Genomic DNA, 23830 nt, shown 5'->3' on the forward strand with positions numbered 1-23830 from the left:
CATATATATTTAAAACTATAAAAAATGTAGAAGCGACAGCATGTAGAACACTAACAACAATGTAAACACATTTATTATATTTAATATGGATACACATTAATACATCAATATTTATTTACATACATTATACATATATTTATATACATCAATAATAATAAAACTTTAACGTAATCATTGTTATTTACATTGAATACAAAATATATTAAGAGCATGAGGTTTTTAATAATTTCAAAAGACAACACATTGACATCTTCACATTTCAAAATGGAAAACAGTTAGTAGCTGTGGAGCGCTGTGGAGCAAAACCATTCCAACAAAACACACAACATCACGCTTAAGCCACAATAGCAATAGTCAACAGAATATTGAAAAACAAAGTCAAACTAGAGAAAACCCCAAAAGAAGAAACTTTAAGAATACCCACCTAAGAAGGCACAACTGTTTGATATATGTTTACAAATGTGTAATTAAATCCAGGTTCAAAGTATGTGTTTTAAGGTTAAAATCACAACAAAAGCAAGATGGCCCTTGATCGCTCACCTGCAAAAAGGACCTGTCCAATATCAAATCGAGGATCTGACAAATATTTGTAGAGGAACACAATCAAATTTCAATTTAAAACCATTTCACCATTTAAGGGGCATTAACAAACTTTATTAAATGTTCGATCATACACACCAATTATTCAAACTTGTCCCATGCAGGTTCAGAGTGTTTAATTTATTCATGACAAAAGTCTATATCAATGAAATGACCACTAAGGCAAAGCAAGTTTTGACGTTAGTTTGTACAGGATCAAATGTTTCATACTCATTATCAAAGCTCGTAGGGACTGGTGTTTTCAGAGGAGATATTTTAGTTACTTACTACAGAAGTCTTTATAAATCAAGTGACCTCAGGGGTTAAATTTGCCTTTATTAAGCCCCTGACATATCAGCTTCAAAGATTTAAAAAGTTATTTCTAAATAAATGTTGTCCATATAAATCAATCAGGTGACACAAGGGGCGTTGCAAGTTTTGACACCAGGGGCTAAATTTGCAAAATCTTTGTAGAATACCACAAAGCAATGTTAAACACCGAATATTAAACTTCTGGGCTTTGCCATTTTAATGGAAAATAGAGCCACCCATTACTACAGCTCATCATTGTGGGGACGTGCCAATACAAATCGTCTACTGAATGTAATAACTAGGGTAACTGACATTTTGTGAATTGTTCAGGAAAGCATTTTTTCAGACATTTTCCAAAATACAGTAAGAGCACTTACGTTATTTTTTGCCCTCAAAATATTTCAGTGTTGAAATTATGGTAACTGCTCCTTTCTTATTTTTTTATTGTTTTTAAAAAGACATATCAATTTGGAGTTTGGTTTCGTTTTTCAAGTGTTATTATAATACTTATCAGAAAATTTAAAAACGAAAAAATGTTTATAATTTTAATAAAACATTTTTTTGCTTCTCCTTAAAATTTAACAAAATGTCAGTTACGCTTTTTATATTCAGAAAATGACATGTGTTTGTTATGTCAATTTCGAAAAATTGATAAAAACATTATTTTTACCAAAAAGGTTGACTAAATAATTTACAAGTTGATGTATGTCACCTTAATAAACACAACAATGGAAAAAAGTAAAAATCATAAATGTATCACTTACATGACTTATTACATTAAGTAGGCGAAATGACACATTGTTAGGCTTGCAAATGAATACGTTTTTCATTTATTTTGGACACATGACATGTTGTTAAGATTGGAGATAACAAGAATGACAGATCAAACAGGCAATACATTTAACCTGCCCCTTACTTTTTATGTACCCACATCAAATGAGCAGTCCTACATTTTGAGAAGAAAACAAACCAAATTAACATCCTTAAAAAATCATTGAAAATAAATATAAAGAATGACCAACACATTATAAAAGCGTTTATACTTACACATATTTATATATATATATAAAAGACCATAACCTGTTTTAACAAAAGACTTTGTTCAAAATTCAAAACATAAACTTATAGCACATACAAGTTTCAGGTAACCAAATCCCATCACCAGGTTATCATGAGCCTCAATCTAGAAAGCTAGACTTTATGCATGTGGGTTAAGTGTCTACCCAGATAAACCTGTGCTGTTAGAACAGGATAATCGTGGACAACACTTATGCCATAATGCAATTGTTTGGGTTAAAATAAAGTCACCTATAAACGTACATCCAGTCCAGGCGGAAAGTGTTTTCCCAGACTAGCCTGTGCAGACTGCAAAGGGTAATTTGGAATGACACTTAACGCACATCATTAAGCCTGGCTTTCCCAGTACGAGACTTACATCAAGATTAAAAAACAGAAAGCAACTCAGAAGCAACTACAGTTCGTCATGCAAATCCATCTCATCAGAGTCCCCAGCTGCCCCATGGTCAGGATCAAGGTCAGGGTCAATGTCAATGTGGCTGGCCTCAAATTCCTCTTCCATGTCCTGCATCACCAGTTCCAGCAGATCTCCAATAGCTCTCCAGGCCTGCTCGAGAACATGCAACAATAATGGTTGTATCTTCTGTTAAAGAAAAGCTTACAATTAAATCTGGTATTTCAGCATGCCTGCCCAAGTTCATGCAACAATTATGGCTGTATTTGTTGTTATAGAATAGCTTACAATAAAATCTGGTATTTCAGCACGTCAGCCCAAGTACATGCACCAATTATGGCTGTATTTGTTTTTATAGAATAGCTTACAATATAATATGGTATTTCAGCACGCCTGCCCAAGTACAGGCAACAATTATAACTGTATTTGTTGTTATAGAATAGCTTATAATTAAATCTGGTATTTCAGCATGCCTACCCAAGTACATGCAACACTTATGGCTGTCTTTGTTGTTATAGAATAGCTTACAACTAAATCTGGTATTTCAGCACGCCTTCCCAAGTTCATGCAACAATTATTGCTGTATTTTTTGTTATAGAATAGCTTACAATAATATCTGGTATTTCAGCACGCCTGCCCAAGAACATGCAACAATCATGGCTGTATTTGTTGTTTTAGAATAGCTTACAATAATATCTGGTATTTCTCCACGCCTGCCTAAGTACATGTAACAACTATGACTGTATGTGTTGTTTTAGAATAGCTTACAATAATATCTGGTATTTCTCTACGCCTGCCCAAGTACATGCAACAATTATGACTGTATTTGTTGTTTTAGAATAGCTTACAATAATATCTGGTATTTCTCCACGACTGCCCAAGTACATGCAACAATTGTGGCTGTATTTGTTGTTATAGAATAGCTTACAATAAAATCTGGTATTTCTCCACGCCTGCCCGAGTACATGCAACAATTGTGGCTGTATTTGTTGTTTTAGAATAGCTTACAATAATATCTGGTATTTCAGCACGCCTGCCCAAGTACATGCAACAATTATGGCTGTATTTGTTGTTTTAGAATAGCTTACAATAATATCTGGTATTTCAGCACGCCTGCCCAAGTACATGCAACAATTATGACTGTAAATGTTGTTTTAGAATAGCTTACAATAATATCTGGTATTTCTCCACGCCTGTCCAAGTACATGCAACAATTATGACTGTATTTGTTGTTTTAGAATAGCTTACAATAATATCTGGTATTTCTCCACGCCTGCCCAAGTACATGCAACAATTATGACTGTATTTGTTGTTTTAGAAGAGCTTACAATAATATCTGGTATTTCTCCACGCCTGCCCAAGTACATGCAACAATTGTGGCTGTATTTGTTGTTATAGAATAGCTTACAATAAAATCTGGTATTTTTCCACGCCTGCCCAAGTACATGCAACAATTGTGGCTGTATTTGTTGTTTTAGAATAGCTTACAATAATATCTGGTATTTCAGCACGCCTGCCCAAGTACATGCAACAATTATGGCTGTATTTGTTGTTTTAGAATAGCTTACAATAATATCTGGCATTTCTCTACGCCTGCCCAAGTACATGCAACAATTATGACTGTAAATGTTGTTTTAGAATAGCTTACAATAATATCTGGTATTTCTCCACGCCTGCCTAAGTACATGCAACAATTATGACTTTATTTGTTGTTTTAGAATAGCTTACAATAATATCTGGTATTTCTCCACGCCTGCCCAAGTACATGCAACAATTATGACTGTATTTGTTGTTTTAGAATAGCTTACAATAATATCTGGTATTTCTCCACGCCTGCCCAAGTACATGCAACAATTGTGGCTGTATTTGTTGTTATAGAATAGCTTACAATAAAATCTGGTATTTTTCCACGCCTGCCCAAGTACATGCAACAATTGTGGCTGTATTTGTTGTTTTAGAATAGCTTACAATAATATCTGGTATTTCAGCACGCCTGCCCAAGTACATGCAACAATTATGGCTGTATTTGTTGTTTTAGAATAGCTTACAATAATATCTGGTATTTCAGCACGCCTGCCCAAGTACATGCAACAATTATGACTGTAAATGTTGTTTTAGAATAGCTTACAATAATATCTGGTATTTCTCCACGCCTGCCTAAGTACATGCAACAATTATGACTGTATTTGTTGTTTTAGAATAGCTTACAATAATATCTGGTATTTCTCCACGCCTGCCCAAGTACATGCAACAATTATGACTGTATTTGTTGTTTAAGAATAGCTTACAATAATATCTGGTATTTCTCCACGCCTGCCCAAGTACATGCAACAATTGTGGCTGTATTTGTTGTTATAGAATAGCTTACAATAAAATCTGGTATTTCTCCACGCCTGCCCAAGTACATGAAACAATTGTGGCTTTATTTGTTGTTTTAGAATAGCTTACAATAATATCTGGTATTTCAGCACGCCTGCCCAGGTACATGCAACAATTATGGCTGTATTTGTTGTTTTAGAATAGCTTACAATAATATCTGGTATTTCTCTACGCCTGCCCAATAACATGCAACAATTATGACTGTAAATGTTGTTTTGGAATAGCTTACAATAATATCTGGTATTTCTTCACGCCTGCCCAAGTACATGCAACAATTATGACTGTATTTGTTGTTTTAGAATAGCTTACAATAATATCTGGTATTTCTCCACGCCTGCCCAAGTACATGCAATAATTATGGCTGTATTTGTTGTTTTAGAATAGCTTACAATAATATCTGGTATTTCAGCACGCCTGCCCAAGTACATGCAACAATTATGGCTGTATTTGTTGTTTTAGAATAGCTTACAATAATATCTGGTATTTCTCCACGCCTGCCCAAGTATATGCAACAATTATGACTGTATATGTTGTTTTAGAATAGCTTACAATAATATCTGGTATTTCTCCACGCCTGCCCAAGTACATGCAACAATTATGACTGTATATGTTGTTTTATAATAGCTTACAATAATATCTGGTATTTCTCCACGCCTGCACAAGTACATGCAACAATTGTGGCTGTATTTGTTGTTTTAGAATAGCTTACAATAATATCAGGTATTTCTCCACGCCTGCCCAAGTACATGCAACAATTATGGCTGTCTTTGTTGTTTTAGAATAGCTTACAATAATATCTGGTATATCTCCACGCCTGCCCAAGTACATGCAACAATTATGACTGTATTTGTTGTTTTAGAATAGCTTACAATAATATCTGGTATTTCAGCACGCCTGCCCAAGTACATGCAACAATTGTGGCTGTATTTGTTGTTTTAGAATAGCTTACAATAATATCTGGTATTTCTCCATGCCTGCCCAAGTACATGCAACAATTATGACTGTATATGTTGTTTTAGAATAGCTTACAATATTATCTGGTATTTCTCCACGCCTGCCCAAGTACATGCAACAATTGTGGCTGTATTTGTTGTTTTAGTATAGCTTACAATAATATCTGGTATTTCTCCACGCCTGCCCAAGTACATGCAACAATTATGACTGTATATGTTGTTTTAGAATAGCTTACAATAATATCTGGTATTTCTTCACGCCTGCCCAAGTACATGCAACAATTATGACTGTATTTGTTGTTTTAGAATAGCTTACAATAATATCTGGTATTTCTCCACGCCTGCCCAAGTACATGCAACAATTGTGGCTGTATTTGTTGTTATAGAAAAAGCTTACAATAAAATCTGGTATTTCAGCACGCCTGCCCAAGTACATGCAACAATTATGACTGTATATGTTGTTTTAGAATAGCTTACAATATTATCTGGTATTTCTCCACGCCTGCCCAAGTACATGCAACAATTATGGCTGTATTTGTTGTTTTAGAATAGCTTACAATAATATCTGGTATTTCTCCACGCCTGCCCAAGTACATGCAACAATTATGGCTGTCTTTGTTGTTTTAGAATAGCTTACAATAATATCTGGTATTTCTCCACGCCTGCCTCAATACATGCACCAATTATGGCTGTATTTGTTGGTATATAATATAATGTTATAGAATAGGTTTGAAAAATTACTAGTAATCTTGACAGTTTTTAAATTTTTAGTTGACTATTAAGTGAGTTAATAGTAAATGTTCAAAGTCTGTCTCAACGCATATCAGCAGCATATTCAATACAGTCACAATGTCGCAAAATACAGAGTTTTCACATACAGATAAATGCTGAATCTATTACCATAGTTTATTACACCATACTGTACACTAGAACTCTACCAATGTTCTCCGGAAATTTTTCAGGCGCCAGTTATATTTTCGAAGTAGCTGGCGACTAAGTAAAACATAAATCAAGGCATCTAAAATTGTAAAACTGGTGTATTTGCACTATTTCAATTGATATTTTGGGGAAATTAGTTGGCGTCTAGATAGAATGTAACCGGTGAAATCGCCGGCTGCGGGTGCTTTTGGAGAATACTGACTGAAAAAGGGACATATGTGACACAATATGAACCCTCCCCCATCTGACTTGGAGCAAGGTCTTCCTGTGATCTTGAGCTTTGCTTTTTTTATTTTAAAATCATTAAGAGTCATCCTTCATCAAGACTTTACCAGCATACTTATGATCCATATGAATTCTCTAGACACTGTGTGTAAACAATTTTCATTTGAATAGCAAATGTAACCTAAATATTTGACCAGTCTTGTTGAACTAAATATCAAAACAAGAGCACCGCCTTGCGGGTGCAGACCGCTCATCTATTTTTCTTTTAAAGGTAAACAGACCTATCTCAATACTTAAATGTCAAAGGAGAGGGAGGGTGGGTGGGGTGGAGAGGGGTGTATAGTGTGGGTGTGTGGTCATGTATTACATTATCTTCCAAAAATAAGAAAACAAGAGGGCCAAGATGGCACTAGTTGGCTCACCTGAGAGGAGTCGGTTTATCCAATCTTTACCTAATGTCAAACTTGACCTATATATTGACCAGACAAACATCCTGGTCAAGTTCCATCATTACTGAACCAAAACTCTGGCGTAGAAAGTGTTTTTGTTTTTGTAAGATTTAATATGGTGACCTATATTTTGAGTTGACCCCCCTTACCAAACATCAAACTTTGCTTACAATGATTTTGTATAATATAATAAAAATTTGGACAATCTAAGGGCTATAATTATGGCATTAATTATGTGATTTTGCTCATCATCAAACTTGACTGAGATTTTTCAGCAACTTTGATAAAGAATGCTTGAGAAATGTGGATGCTAGTGTTTACAAACCAATGTGGATGAACGGACAGCGGAAAAAGACCAATCCCAAAACCTCACCTGAGCAATCAGATGAGCTAAAAAGTGTGTTCCACTGATCTGAACCTTTTTCTAACTTGTCCAAAAAATCAATAAACCCAATGTATTGACTAAGTTTCGCGATGATTAGGCAAAATATGTGACTTCTATAGTGTTCGATCACAAGGTTTCTCTATATAGTCACATAAGGAAAACTGCCCCACCCCTCGGCAGCCATGTTTATTGACCCATTGGGACCATTTGTAAACTCATCTGAGATATATATAAAACCAATCTTTTCACCAAGTTTCATGATGATTGGGCAAAAAATGTGACTTCTAGAGTGTTCACAAGCTTTTTTTTCTACTAGTATATAAATATGAGAAAACTGCCCCCCCCCCCCTCCCCCCGGCAGCCATGTTATTCAACTGACCATTTTTTGCAATTTAAGCAAAATTTTATAATTTGACCTTGATAGTCAAGGTCATTCAAAGGTCAAGGTAAACTTCAACTTGCCAGATACAGTACCCTCATGATAGCATGAAAGTATTTGAAGTTTGAAAGCAATAGCCTTGATACTTTAGAAGTAAAGTGGATCTAAACACAAAATTTAACCATATATTCAAAGTTACTAAGTCAAAAAAGGGCCATAATTCCGTCAAAATGACAACCAGAGTTATGCAACTTGTCCTGTACTGTCCCCTTATGATAGTTTGCGAGTGTTCCAAGTATGAAAGCAATATCTATGATACATTAGGAGTTAAGTGGACCAAAACACAAAACTTCATCAAATTTTCAATTTCTAAGTATAAAGGGCCCATAATTCTGTCAAAATTCCAGTCAGAGTTACAAAACTTTGTCTGCACAGTCCCCTTTATTAAGATAGTTAGTAAGTGCTGCAAGTATGAAAGCAATAGCTTTGATACTTTAGGAATATAGTGGACCTAAACACAAAACTTAACCAAATTTTCTATTTTCTAAGTATAAAAAGGGCACATAATTCTGTCAAAATGCATGCCTGAGTTATCTAACTTTGCCTGCCAAGTCCCATCATGATAGTTAGTAAGTGTACCAAGTTTGAATGCAATAGCATTGATACTTTCTGAGAAAAGTGGACCAAGACACAAAACTTAACTGGACGCCGACGCCAAGGTGATGACAATAGCTCATAATTTTGTTTTCAAAAAATAGATGAGCTAAAAATATTTCTTTCCTCCAATCTATCTTAGCATACCCATTTGATTTATCATAGTAAAAGTTCCATGTAGATATTGTAAGAAAACCAAATTTATATATACAAGAGCTTTGACCTTAACATTTGACCTGAAACCTAAGTATCTTCCTTTCTATTCAAGAAACCACTTAACAAAGTGGCATCATTGCAGGTAACCATGTGCTGAAAACAAAGTGTTAAAACAAATTTAATACCAGCAACTGTGACTTTGATCTTTGACTTCACAATCAATAAGCGTATTGTATCCTCCTATGTAACCAACATACACATTTAGATGATTGAACATTTAGATGATTGAACATTAATTGATTCTCTCGTTATCATGTAGAAACCAGCTATTGTGATAAAATCTTGATAAAAGCTATTGTGACCTAGACCACTGACCCCCTGACCTCAAAATGCTCTAATGTTACCTTGACCATTGCCCCGGTGACCTCAATTCACCTTCCATTCCTCCCATGTAAACACAATAAAATGTGCATTGGTCTAAGCTTTGTCAATTATAATGCTAAACACATTCCTGTTACAAGTACCTGCCCATGATCATTTGCAGTTTATCTCAAAATGTCCTTTCCTAAAAATTAACCATAATGCCAATCAGCACGATTGTCTAAAGAATTCTCTAGCTCGTCATAGTGCATGGCAACAAATGGTCTACAGGGGCATAATAATTATTCTATGTAAGGCTACAAAAACTTCACAACTCTAAATTGGATAATATTATAAATCAAGTCTTCTAAAATTGTAAAAAATACCATTAGAATAAACACTTAAATAGCATAACCAGATGTATCTCTAACTTTTGATTGGCTAGTTTGAATATAACCAGATGTATCTCTTACTTTTGATTGGCTTGTTTCAATTTTACTTTCTCAGAACATTTAGTATTGCGTATTATAACTTTACCTGTTTCTACTTCTCATATGCATATGCGTTGACAATGTAAATGAGATAAAAGATTCAAAACCTTTTGCAGTTTAGCTGAACGATTTTTTCCGCTTTACCACATGTAAAACATTACTGAATTATGCTGTTACTTTAATATTAAATGCTCTTCAAAAAGAGGTTTCATGCATGTGCAAAATGTATAATTGCAGATTAGCTTGTACAGTCTGCACAGGCTAATCAGGGATGACACTTTGCGCCTAAACAAGATATTTGCTAAGAAGAGACTTCCTTTTTCTCTCAAATTGAAATAAAGGAGGAAATGAGCTTACATGATAGCATACGCAGACTGCACAGGCTTATCTGGACCGATACTTCACAGACATGGATCAAATTCAAGTTTTCCCAGGGCAGGGCTCAAATGTATCAGAACATTAAAGGGGTCTTTTGATGTTTTGGTAAATTGACAAAATAAAAAAAAAGTTGTTTCAGATTCGCAATTTTGTGTTTTAGTTATAATATTTGTGAGGAAACTGTAATACTGATCATTAACCATGCTCTAAAATAGCCATTTTATGCATCATTTGACGATTAAAAACCGGAAAATTATAAAGCGTTGCAATGCCAAACGATAATTTTTTTTTGAGAGTTCTGTTGTTGTCATATTTTGTGAAACTTCGAGGATTGCTTATAAAAAATACACCCTGCATTGTATGAGCATGGATGGCCGAGTGGTCTATGTGGTAGACTTTTACTCCTGGACTTAGTGTTTTTCCCAGGAGGGCAAAGAGGCATGGCGCATTACTTTCAAAAAGGGCATTTTAGCGCGCAGTTTAGGCAAAAAAGGGCAAAAACGTTCCCTGAATACCTGAATTACGGGGAAACATGTAATCGCATCAGAAGCAGTTGTGGAAAAAATAACATAAACAAGCACATTTAATGGTAATTGATGTATTTAACTTACTTTGATTTATATTAATATATTTACCTTGCAATGTACATTTAAGTTCCATGCTGTTTCAATAAACTGTACAGCACGACAAACATAATAAAGCAATACATGCATATGGATCTTATTATACACAGATCCACTAACATATAAATGAAACCATGTTTGTCTTATCCCATTTTCTAACAATAATCTTGCCAGATGTTTAAAATAACATTGCGAGTAAATTGATCGCTAACAATATGCAAACACTCGTTTCCGTGACATACATCCACCGAGTAGATTACAAATAAATAAATAATGTTGTTGTATCTAAAACATTTTTATGCATCGTTGATTATCACAGACATTTCATTCATTCCTTCTTAATGTTTAATCTCCATCGTTAATCATTCGTTTACGACGTTATTTGCCATTTTTGCTGAGTTGCAATTTAATTCTGTATAGTCCGCCATGTTTTTAAAATGTCAAATGATGTAAGCGACAGGTGCGCATAGCACCGTTAAATCGTATACGCGATTCGCATTTTGTTAAATTAGTATATGTCTCAGTAATTATTTCAATAATTAGATCTAATTATCTTAAAGACGAAAGCAATAAAGAATAAATTTGTTTGTGTTTTTAAATATAATTATGCGTAAAAATATATGTTTTGATATAACTGAATAATGCATGCAATGCACAATTGCCACAAGAATAACATCGAGTTTTTCATCAAAAGTCTCCAAAGTAACGATTTTATCGTGGAGGAGTACACATTGCCGACCGAAAAGTGCGCTTGGTATAACATAGCCTCTGGCATTATCGATTGATACTGACACAGGGTTATTCACGCATGACTAATTCACAGCTTTGGAGCAGTCTACCTATAAATCGAGCACTGTAATAGATTAAATCTGCTCAATTAATATAGTTGATTAGACGTTGACATCTCTCGAGTAAATCAAGCACAGTCGGAGCGTTTCAGACAATCAAGGACGCTGATTTTGCGGACCAAGTTAGGTCATAAGGCAATAAAGATGTTATTGATAAGGGCGCGTGGCGAAATTTGCCTTTGAAAAGGGCAGAGTGGCTATCCGTGAGGGCGGCGTGGCTTTTTCCACGCTAAAATGACCTGGGAAAAACACTAGGACTCAACGGGTCAGTGGTTTGAGCCCTGTTGAGGGTTAATTTTGTTCCTTTTTTTTAAATTTCATTATTGATTTTTTTATCTGAAGCTTTTTAGATCCAATGGTTATATTTATCAATATAAAGCATTTAATGACAACCTTCAATACATGCCAAAATCTGTGAAAAGACCCCTTCAACATACCTCATTATCCAAGGCCTTTATATCCGTTAAACTTAGCAGCCCGTCTTTGTCTGCGTCGAGCATCTCAAACATCTGCAAGCATCAATAACAATAAAAGGCAAATTGAATTGGTATCCCCCTCATAATAAATTGTGTTTATTGCTTGGTGCAGAAGTAAAATTATAAAAACATACAAAAACAACAAAAGGTAACAACCCTTATTTAAGTTAGTGTAGTAAGGTTATTGAGTAAGGCACTTCTCCTCATTCCTATCTCATAATCTGTAAACCCTTAAAGTTTCATATTGAAATCTCATAAAGTATCCGAGATATAATTCTGAAAAGTTACATCATTAAAAACAAACAACAAGCAATAACTCTTAAGAAAGTACAGGGTTATGGTTCTTGGATTACACTTTCTCCTCACTAATATCCATACACCCATGACATTTTATGTTAAAATCTTATATGGTTTCTGAGATATACACCTTCTTCAGTGGATTACAACACAAGCTACAATCTAGACTACTGCAGTTGTTGCTGCACATTACAACACAAGCTACAATCTAGACTACTGCAGTTGTTGCTGCACATTACAACACAAGCTACAATCTAGACTACTGCAGTTGTTGCTGCACAAACTACAACACAAGCTACAATCTAGACTACTGCAGTTGTTGCTGCAAAAACTACAACACAAGCTACAATCTAGACTACTGCAGTTGTTGCTGCACATTACAACACAAGCTACAATCTAGACTACTGCAGTTGTTGCTGCACATTACAACACAAGCTACAATCTAGACTACTGCAGTTGTTGCTGCACATTACAACACAAGCTACAATCTAGACTACTGCAGTTGTTGCTGCACATTACAACACAAGCTACAATCTAGACTACTGCAGTTGTTGCTGCACATTACAACACAAGCTACAATCTAGACTACTGCAGTTGTTGCTGCACAAACTATTTTTCATCTTGGGCTTCCTCAAGTGTCTCTAAACTTGATTTAAGTGTCAATTATCTCAATACTAGAATTAAATAACACTATTTTAAATTTGATTCCCATTGGCACAATTGGGTAAAACCTATCTAATTTGATGCATGGATGTTCTTCAGTGCAGCAGAAAGCAGTAAGGGTTTCTAGTGAAATCTCACCTCTGTGAAGTCCCTCACATATGTTGTGTCATTCACAATCTTGTCATAATCATCCTGAAATGAATATGTCTGTAAGTCAATGAACAGGTTTTAAGATTAAATGAACATACAGAGTCTCAAATTGGCAATTTTATTTTGTGTCACCTAACAAGGAAGGATATAAATGGGCTGTGCTCTGTGAACAGGGATTTGATGCATGTGGGTAAAGTGTCATCCCAGATTAGCCTTTGCAGTCTGCACAGGCTAATCATGGATGACACTTACCACCTATACTGCTTTTTTACTAAGAAGATACTTTCTTTAAACAAAAAATATCATAAAAGCAGAAAGTGTCATCCCTGATAAGCCTGTGCAGACTGCACAGGCTACTCTGGGACGACACCGTACACACATGCAGTAAACCCCCTTTTCTCAGAGCACAGCTCAAATATCACCGAGTCACAAAACACTTCTCACAAACATCATTACATCAACAGGATCTTTGTTTGGGCGTTTGTGACTGAAGCATTAATAACTAGAGATGTGTTTGTCAGAAACACAATGTCCACTACTGCGCCTCTTTGAAGCCATAAATTTGATCTTTGACCTTGAAGGATGACATTGACCTTTCACCACTCTAAATGTGCAGCTCCATGAGATGCACATGCATGCCAAATATCAAGTTGCTATCTTCAAAATTGCAAGTGTATATTAAATGAGCAATTTTGACCCATATATTTCACCATTGACCTTGAAGGATGACCTTGACCTTGACCTTTCACCACTCAAAATGTGCAGCTCTATGAGATACATATGCATGCCAAATATGAAGTTAGCAAATGTTAAAGAAAATATTCAATATTGAATAAGTTATGGCAAATGTTAAAGTTTTATACAAACAAAAAAAGCAACAAATCAACAGTCAGGGCAAAAACAATATGTCTCCCACAATAGTGGTGGGGGACATAAAAATGAATTTGTCAATGCCATGTCCCATCTATTAACAAGAGCACGGCATGACGGGTGCCACACTCGGCTGAGAAAGCTTGTCAGATTTTTTTTTTTTTACAGGTCACAGTGACCTTGACCTTTCACCTAGAGACCCAAAAATGGGTGTGGCATGTAGAACTCATCAAGGTGCAGCTACATAGGAAGTTTCAATGTTGTAGGTGGAAGCACATTGATTGTAGAGACAAATGTCAAGGTTTTAGCACAACGCGGACGGCGGACGACACGACGACGGACACAACGAGCTGGCTATGACAATACCTCGGGTTTTCTCCGAAAACAGCCGAGCTAAAAATATTTAAAATACTTTAGTATACCCTACTTTGAAAATGGAAATGAAAAACTGTTCCCGTCTTGTTAAAAAATAAAATAAACAAGATCAATTTATATCTGTGGTGTTTGTTAATGTTTGTGTTATTTCCTGACAAATATGTAATTCAAACATCAATACAATCACACTTACCGCAACTAAAATCTGTATGAATCCTTCCAAGTCTGTATCATTAGAGATGTATGTCATAAAATAATCCCTGAAAATAAACAAGGCACCAGTCTGTTATAAAGATGTATTTACCAGTATTAGATATATAAAACTCTAGACGTTTCTTTTGGAGAAGATGATTATAGGTGCAGTTTTAGGTATTGTGTTGATATTATCACCTCACACAAATTTTACGACATTATGATCATGAATTCAGTTTTAATCAATAAAAGCCATAGTGACAAGCCTGTTTTTGATGATGATGTCACTATTCAAACAGAGATGACCATGATGATATTACAGTTACATCAGAGATGAACATGATGATGTAACAGTTACAACAGAGATGAATATGATGATGTCTATGTTATAACAGAGTCGAAAACATGATGATGTCACTGTTACAACAGAGATGAATATGATGGTATCACTGTTACAACAGAGATGACCAAGATAATGTAACTGTTACAACTGAGATGAACATGATAATGTAACTGTTACAACCGAGACAAACATGATGTCACAGTTACAAAAGAGAAGAACATGATGGTGTCACTGTTACAACACAGATGAACATGATGATGTCACAGTTACAACAGAGATGAACATGATGATGTCCCTGTCCAAACAGAGATGAAAATGATGATGTTAATGTTATAACACAGATGAACTGTTATAACAGAGATGAACATGATGATGTCCCTGTTAAAACAGAGATGTACATGATGATGTCACTTGTATAACAGAGAAGAACATGATGATGTCACTGTTACCACAGAGTTGAACATGATGATATCACAGTTACAACAGAGATGAACATGATGATGTCAATGTTGAAACAGAGATGAACATGATGTCACTGTTACAACAGAGATGAACATGATAATGTCACAGTAACAAAAGTGATGAACATGATGATGTCACTTTTATAACAGAGATGAACATGATGATGTCACTATTACAACAGAGATGTACATGATGATGTCACTCTTATAACAGAGATGAGTATGATTCACTGTTAGAACAAAGATGACCATGATGATGTCACTGTTATGACAGAGATGAACATGATGATGTCACTGTTATAACAGAGATGAACATGATGATGTCACTGTTATAACAGAGATGAACATGATGATGTCACTGTTATAACAGAGATGAACATGATGATGGCACTGTTATAACAAAGATGAACATGATGATGTCAATGTTACAACAGAGATTAACAAAATAATGTAACTGTTATAACAAAGATGAACATGATGATGTCAGTGTTATACCAGAGATGAACATTATGATGTGACAGTTACAACTGAGATGAACATGATGATACTTGAGTGAACACTTTGTTTCCCAAGATTCTATGCATAATTACAGCACTAGGCTTAGTAAAAAGGGTGGGTATTGCTTACCCAAGGTCAAATGTCATGGTTCCAAATCCTTTTCTTTTAACAGCATTAAACTCTGGAACTCTTTACCTGAGTCACTCACATAGGTCAACAGGTAAGAAGGCTTTAAGGTTGCCATTAAAAGTCATTTAATGAATAATATTTAATTTTTTATATATTTGTATCTTTTCACTTTTAATAAGCAGATATTAACTTCAGCTTAGGTTTTTATTTTTAATAATTATTAGTTCATACTTCATAACATACATTTTAGCAATATATTTAATTTAGATAATTCATGATACCTCATATCATCAAATTACAACTGTCAAAATATCTATGTGTTGCAATAATTGATAACATTATCAATTGATCTTAGTTTCCAGCTCCTGTCATATTTTCTGAGCACTACTGTGATAAATAGTTTGATCTCTTTTGAACGGTGATATATATTTTTTATTTATAATTATTTTACTATGAACATAGTTATGTTTAAGGTCAACATAGTTATGTTTAAGGTCTGCCTCTTTTTGTCATGCCACCAATAATAAGGACCACAATGGAAATAAGGGCTTGCTCTTTTTTGTGTTATCCTTGGTTTGGTGAGCATGTCATAGTTTATTGTACATGATATAGTTTTTAATAATTGCTTATTATTTTATTCTATGTTATGTTGCGAACTGTGTATATGCTTCCTATGCCGAAATCTATCTATCTATCTATCTATGCCACTTTTATACCGGAGATGAACAAGCTGATGACAATGTTATAACAGAGATGAACATGATTATGTCACTGTAACACAACACAGATGAACATGATGATGTCACTCTAATAACAGAGATGAACATGATTATTTCACTGTAATAAAAGAGATGAACATGATGATTCCACTGTAATACCAGAGATGAACATGATGATGTCACTGTTACAACAGAGATGAGCATGATGATGTCACTGTTTAAACAGAGATGAACATGATGATGGCACTGTTAAACAGAGATGAACATGATGATGTCACTATTAAAACAGAGATGAACATGATGATGTCCCTGTTACAACAGAGATGAACATGATGATGTCACTGTTACAACAGAGATGAACATGATGTCACTGTTATAACAAATATGAACATGACGACGTCACTGTTACAACAGAGATGAACATGATGTCACTGTTATAACAGATATGAACATGACGATGTCACTGTTACAACAGAGGTAAACATGATGATGTTACTGTTTTAACAGAGATGGACATGTTGATGGCACTGTTATAACAGAGATGAACATGATGATGGCACTGTTTTAACAGAGATGAACATTTTGCATATGGTCAAGGAAGTTTTATCACATGCCATACCCTGTTTCCCATGTTATATACCCGGTAACCATTACATATTTTTTTTTATTACACATGTGTAATATACTTTTTAAGCGTTTTCATTGGCTTTGTTTTCGTTATTGACCAATCGCATTTTGTTATTTTGCTGAAATGATATTTGCAACGTCAAATGATGTCACGAAATGTAAACAACATTCGGGATTTATCATTATGTTTACGTAAATATTTATTTAATTTGCTCATTTAAAAGCATGTGGTGAAAAAGATCTGACACTCGTCATATCATACCATATTTTATTAATTTCGTACCGGAAAATTGTAAGTAGGCTCGCTTACTAAAAAAAATCCTGAACTCGTTTAATAAAATATGGTATGATATGACAACTCATGCCAGATCCTATATGTATTGTTAACTAAAATTGTAAGGAATAAGCATAATTTGCTGGATCATATATTGGACTAAAACTACAGTGTTTTTTATGTTTTGGGTTAACTATTAGGAGATAAAAATTTGACATAGGACAAGAGAAATGTGCATTTTTAACTAAAGTTGTAAATAATAACCCTAATTTGTAGATAATATATTAAATCAAACTTCAATCTTACGTTTTGGATTAAATATTAAGAGATTAATAAAAACAAATGTTTACATGTGCTTATATTTATTCAAATTATTGCACTTAAATTTAAAAAACAACTATCAAAAGAAGCAAGAACAATCATTAAAGAATTATTTCTCCAAAAAATAAGCATTTGTTTTGAGGCTAGCAACAGAGTTGTATCAATTGTGCTAGTATATTCATGAATTAAGATCCCAAATCAATGTTAATATGTTCATATTTAAAACAAACAAACTAAACATTAATTGAAATGAACCTCACATTGATTTAATTTTAAAGATTAACATTCATAATATTTATCAAAACAATTCATAGGTACACTTATTTATGTAATCTCTCAAAATGTTAATTTCATTTAGATATCTTTATTTCACACCAAAAAAATATGCAAAATGAAGGACAAAAGGAAGATACATAGTACATAAATGTCCTATTTTCCTACATAACATTTCCACTGGTTTGAACGACTAACAGCATAAATTCAGATTTCACGATAACATAGACCAAAAAGTGACATATTTATATGCTTAATCTTTATTTTACATTAACAAACAAATGAACTTTCCAACGTCACATTAAAAAAATGCATACCATTTCATGTAAATCTGGATGCAATGTGCAACACTGAATATTCCTATTTACTCCTGTCCAGCGAGCACCATGATTTAAGCCTCATTCTGGTAACATTTGATTTGATGCATTTGCTGCACTTTCTGCTGAGAGTGGATTTTTGTTTAGAAGAGACCTCATTTATACATTAAATATATAAAAAATGTCCCTGATTAGCCTGTGCAGACATCACAGGCTAGTATAGGACGATATATTTTGCATATGCATTAAACACTGTTTTCCCGGAGTAAGGCTCACATTTAATGTTTAACATCAGCAGATCAGCAGCAGCATTTCTGCCATTCAGAGGCATTGTTATACAACATTACCAAAACCTTATTAAAGTATCAATTTCAATGTGTTCTATAGTACTTTAATCAGTAATGTGTCTAAAACAAGCAAACTCTAGATGTGTTTTTGACTTAACGTCTTTGCAGAGTACTTCATTAAGACGCTGCATAAGATTCCCACCCAAAACTACAATGTATATGACCCATGTGATGCAAAAATGGACCTTAACTCTTTCAGTGCTGGAACCGAATTTTGAAGATCTTTGCAAACAGCTTGGATCCAGATGAGATGCCACAGGACGTGGCGTCTCATCAAGATCCAAACTGTTTGCTATTCTGATATTCTTTGAAAAAAATCGAAGAAAATGCTTCTTTTAGAAATTCAGCAGACGACATTTTAGCAGACAACAAATTTCCCAGCGTGCAAAGGGTTAAAGAATAATCAGAAAAGAGTAGCTCCAGATATATCTCTGCATAAATATACTCTGATCAGGAGTCATAGAGGCCCCCAATGGGATCACCAAACCGTTCTGATCAGGAGTCATAAAGGCCACCAATGGGATCACCAAACCGTTCTGATCAGGAGTCATAAAGGCCATAAATGGGATCACCAAACCGTTCTGATCAGGAGTCATAGAGGCCACCAATGAGATCACCAAACCGTTCTGATCAGGAGTCATAAAGGCCACCAATGGGATCACCAAACCGTTCTGATCAGGAGTCATAGGGGCCACCAATGAGATCACCAAACCGTTCTGATAAGGAGTCATAGAGGCCACCAATGGGATCACCAAACCGTTCTGATCAGGAGTCATAGAGGCCACCAATGAGATCACCAAACCGTTCTGATCAGGAGTCATAGAGGCCACCAATGGGATCACCAAACCTTTCTGATCAGGAATCATAGGGGCCACCAATGAGATCACCAAACCGTTCTGATCAGGAGTCATAGAGGCCACCAATGGGATCACCAAACTGTTCTGATCAGGAGTCAGAGGCCACCAATGAGATCACCAAACCGTTCTGATCAGAAGTCATAGAGGCCACCAATGAGATCACCAAACCGTTCTGATCAGGAGTCATAGAGGCCACCAATGGGATCACCAAACTGTTCTGATCAGGAGTCATAGAGGCCACCAATGAGATCACCAAACTGTTCTGATCAGGAGTCATAGAGGCCACCAATGAGATCACCCAACCGTTCTGATCAGGAGTCATAGAGGCCACCAATGAGATCACCCAACCGTTCTGATCAGGAGTCATAGAGGCCACCAATGGGATCACCAAACCGTTCTGATCAGGAGTCATAGAGGCCACCAATGAGATCACCAAAGCGTTCTGATCAGGAGTCATAGAGGCCACCAATGGGATCACCAAACCGTTCTGATCAGGAGCCATAGAGGCCACCAATGAGATCCCCAAACCGTTCTGATCAGGAGTCATAGAGGCCACCAATGGGATCACCAAACCGTTCTGATCAGGAGTCATAGAGGCCACCAATGGGATCACCAAACCTTGCCTAACCACATAGGAGACTTGATAACTTCTGACCAGATCACACATATACACAGGCTAGTCAAAAGGTACATGTGTATGCAGACAGAACTTGGCCTTACACCCTGTTTTTGCATAACATAGCATATAATCTTTTCCCACTCAGAGGAAAACTGAAAATGGCTATGTGCAAACAGCATAAAACCAGAACAGCCTGTGAGTAACTCGATGTCTGTTTAAGTTGTATACTGTTTGCTGCTCATCAGTATCTCAGAGGTGGAAATGACGCCATTAAAACTTGTTTCTTGTATAAAAGGTCTTTGATTAAATTTAACTTTCTAAGGGACTAAAAATGCGTCAAAATACAAATCAAAGTGGTAAACGTATAAACAAACTTATGTCACCTGACTTCATTTGGATCATGTTGGATTGTTTCTAGTCCCATAAACTTTGCCTGGGCCATGGTGTACTCTGTGTTACACTGGCGGTTGCAGGCGCTGTAGTCGAGATCATCCTTCGCGTATCTATGCCACCAGACGTTTACAGCAAGGTTGCTGTCATATGAGCGTACCTGATGGACCCTGCAATACGCATATTTTTTTATTTCTTTCTTGACATGTTTGTATCCCAGCTTGGACACCCGATTTGTTTGGACATTGGTGATAAAATGAGCCTTGTTTTGTGTGAACTGTGCTAAAGGCATGTGCTTTAAGTGCCATCCCAGATAAGAACGTACAGACTGCACTGTAAAGGCATGTGCTTCAAGTGCCATCCCAGATAAGAACGTACAGACTGCACTGGCTAGGCATGTGCTTCAAGTGCCATCCCAGATAAGAATGTACAGACTGCACTGGCTAGGCATGTGCTTCAAGTGCCATCCCAGATAAGAATGTACAGACTGCACTGGCTAGGCATGTGCTTCAAGAGCCATCCCAGATAAGAATGTACAGACTGCACTGTAAAGGCATGTGCTTCAAGTGCCATCCCAGATAAGAATGTACAGACTGCACTGTAAAGGCATGTGCTTCAAGTGCCATCCCAGATAAGAACGTACAGACTGCAATGGCATGTGCTTCAAGTGCCATCCCAGATAAGAACGTACAGACTGCACTGGCTAGGCATGTGCTTCAAGTGCCATCCCAGATAAGAATGTACAGACTGCACTGTAAAGGCATGTGCTTCAAGTGCCATCCCAGATAAGAATGTACAGACTGCACTGTAAAGGCATGTGCTTCAAGTGCCATCCCAGATAAGAACGTACAGACTGCACTGGCTAGGCATGTGCTTCAAGTGCCATCCAAGATAAGAACGTACAGACTGCACTGGCTAGGCATGTGCTTCAAGTGCCATCCCAGATAAGAACGTACAGACTGCACTGGCTAGGCATGTGCTTCAAGTGCCATCCCAGATAAGAATGTACAGACTGCACTGGCTAGGCATGTGCTTCAAGTGCCATCCCAGATAAGAACGTACAGACTGCACTGGCTAGGCATGTGCTTCAAGTGCCATCCCAGATAAGAACGTACAGACTGCACTGGCTAGGCATGTGCTTCAAGTGCCATCCCAGATAAGAACGTACAGACTGCACTGGCTAGGCATGTGCTTCAAGTGCCATCCCAGATAAGAATGTACAGACTGCACTGGCTAGGCATGTGCTTCAAGTGCCATCCCAGATAAGAACGTACAGACTGCACTGGCTAGGCATGTGCTTCAAGTGCCATCCCAGATAAGAACGTACAGACTGCACTGGCTAGGCATGTGCTTCAAGTGCCATCCCAGATAAGAACGTACAGACTGCACTGGCTAGGCATGTGCTTCAAGTGCCATCCCAGATAAGAACGTACAGACTGCACTGGCTAGGCATGTGCTTCAAGTGCCATCCCAGATAAGAACGTACAGACTGCACTGGCTAGGCATGTGCTTCAAGTGCCATCCCAGATAAGAATGTACAGACTGCACTTGCATGTGCTTCAAGTGCCATCCCAGATGAGAATGTACAGACTGCACTGGCATGTGCTTCAAGTGCCATCCCAGATAAGAACGTACAGACTGCACTGGCATGTGCTTCAAGTGCCATCCCAGATAAGAACATACAGACTGCACTGGCATGTGCTTCAAGTGCCATCCCAGATAAGAATGTACAGACTGCACTGGCATGTGCTTCAAGTGCCATCCCAGATAAGAACGTACAGACTGCACTGGCATGTGCTTCAAGTGCCATCCCAGATAAGAACGTACAGACTGCACTGGCATGTGCTTCAAGTGCCATCCCAGATTAGAATGTACAGACTGCACTGGCATGTGCTTCAAGTGCCATCCCAGATTAGAATGTACAGACTGCACTGGCATGTGCTTCAAGTGCCATCCCAGATAAGAATGTACAGACTGCACTGGCATGTGCTTCAAGTGCCATCCCAGATAAGAACGTACAGACTGCACTGGCATGTGCTTCAAGTGCCATCCCAGATAAGAATGTACAGACTGCACTGGCATGTGCTTCAAGTGCCATCCCAGATAAGAACGTACAGACTGCACTGGCATGTGCTTCAAGTGCCATACCAGATAAGAACGTACAGACTGCACTGGCATGTGCTTCAAGTGCCATCCCAGATTAGAATGTACAGACTGCACTGGCATGTGCTTCAAGTGCCATCCCAGATTAGAATGTACAGACTGCACTGGCATGTGCTTCAAGTGCCATCCCAGATTAGGATGTACAGACTGCACTGGCATGTGCTTCAAGTGCCATCCCAGATAAGAATGTACAGACTGCACTGGCATGTGCTTCAAGTGCCATCCCAGATAAGAACGTACAGACTGCACTGGCATGTGCTTCAAGTGCCATCCCAGATAAGAACGTACAGACTGCACTGGCTAGGCATGTGCTTCAAGTGCCATCCCAGATAAGAATGTACAGACTGCACTGGCTAGGCATGTGCTTCAAGTGCCATCCCAGATAAGAATGTACAAACTGCACTGGCTAGGCATGTGCTTCAAGTGCCATCCCAGATAAGAATGTACAGACTGCACTGTAAAGGCATGTGCTTCAAGTGCCATCCCAGATAGGAATGTACAGACTGCACTATAAAGGCATGTGCTTCAAGTGCCATCCCAGATAAGAACGTACAGACTGCACTGGCATGTGCTTCAAGTGCCATCCCAGATAAGAACGTACAGACTGCACTGGCTAGGCATGTGCTTCAAGTGCCATCCCAGATAAGAATGTACAGACTGCACTGTAAAGGCATGTGCTTCAAGTGCCATCCCAGATAAGAATGTACAGACTGCACTGTAAAGGCATGTGCTTCAAGTGCCATCCCAGATAAGAACGTACAGACTGCACTGGCTAGGCATGTGCTTCAAGTGCCATCCCAGATAAGAACGTACAGACTGCACTGGCTAGGCATGTGCTTCAAGTGCCATCCCAGATAAGAACGTACAGACTGCACTGGCTAGGCATGT

At 36.9% G+C, this 23830-nt stretch overlaps 1 protein-coding gene across 3 annotated transcripts in view; it reads right to left on the reverse strand.

Annotated features, from left to right (window-relative positions):
* Window positions 1-66: 66 nt before the first annotated feature.
* Window positions 67-23830, reverse strand: part of LOC127853841 (tRNA wybutosine-synthesizing protein 5-like) — a 74722-nt gene continuing 50958 nt past the window's right edge. For all 3 annotated transcript variants that reach the window (XM_052388636.1, XM_052388635.1, XM_052388637.1), the window contains exons 7-11: window positions 20773-20949; window positions 14606-14672; window positions 13156-13209; window positions 12019-12090; window positions 67-2515 (exon numbers count right to left, since the gene is read on the reverse strand). In XM_052388636.1, the coding sequence (XP_052244596.1) occupies window positions 2363-2515; window positions 12019-12090; window positions 13156-13209; window positions 14606-14672; window positions 20773-20949 (523 nt within the window). In that variant the 3' untranslated portion in view covers window positions 67-2362. The remainder of the gene's footprint in view (window positions 2516-12018; window positions 12091-13155; window positions 13210-14605; window positions 14673-20772; window positions 20950-23830) is intronic.

The sequence above is a fragment of the Dreissena polymorpha genome, chromosome 12 (genome assembly GCF_020536995.1).
Source record: "Dreissena polymorpha isolate Duluth1 chromosome 12, UMN_Dpol_1.0, whole genome shotgun sequence".
Lineage (NCBI taxonomy): Eukaryota > Metazoa > Mollusca > Bivalvia > Myida > Dreissenidae > Dreissena > Dreissena polymorpha.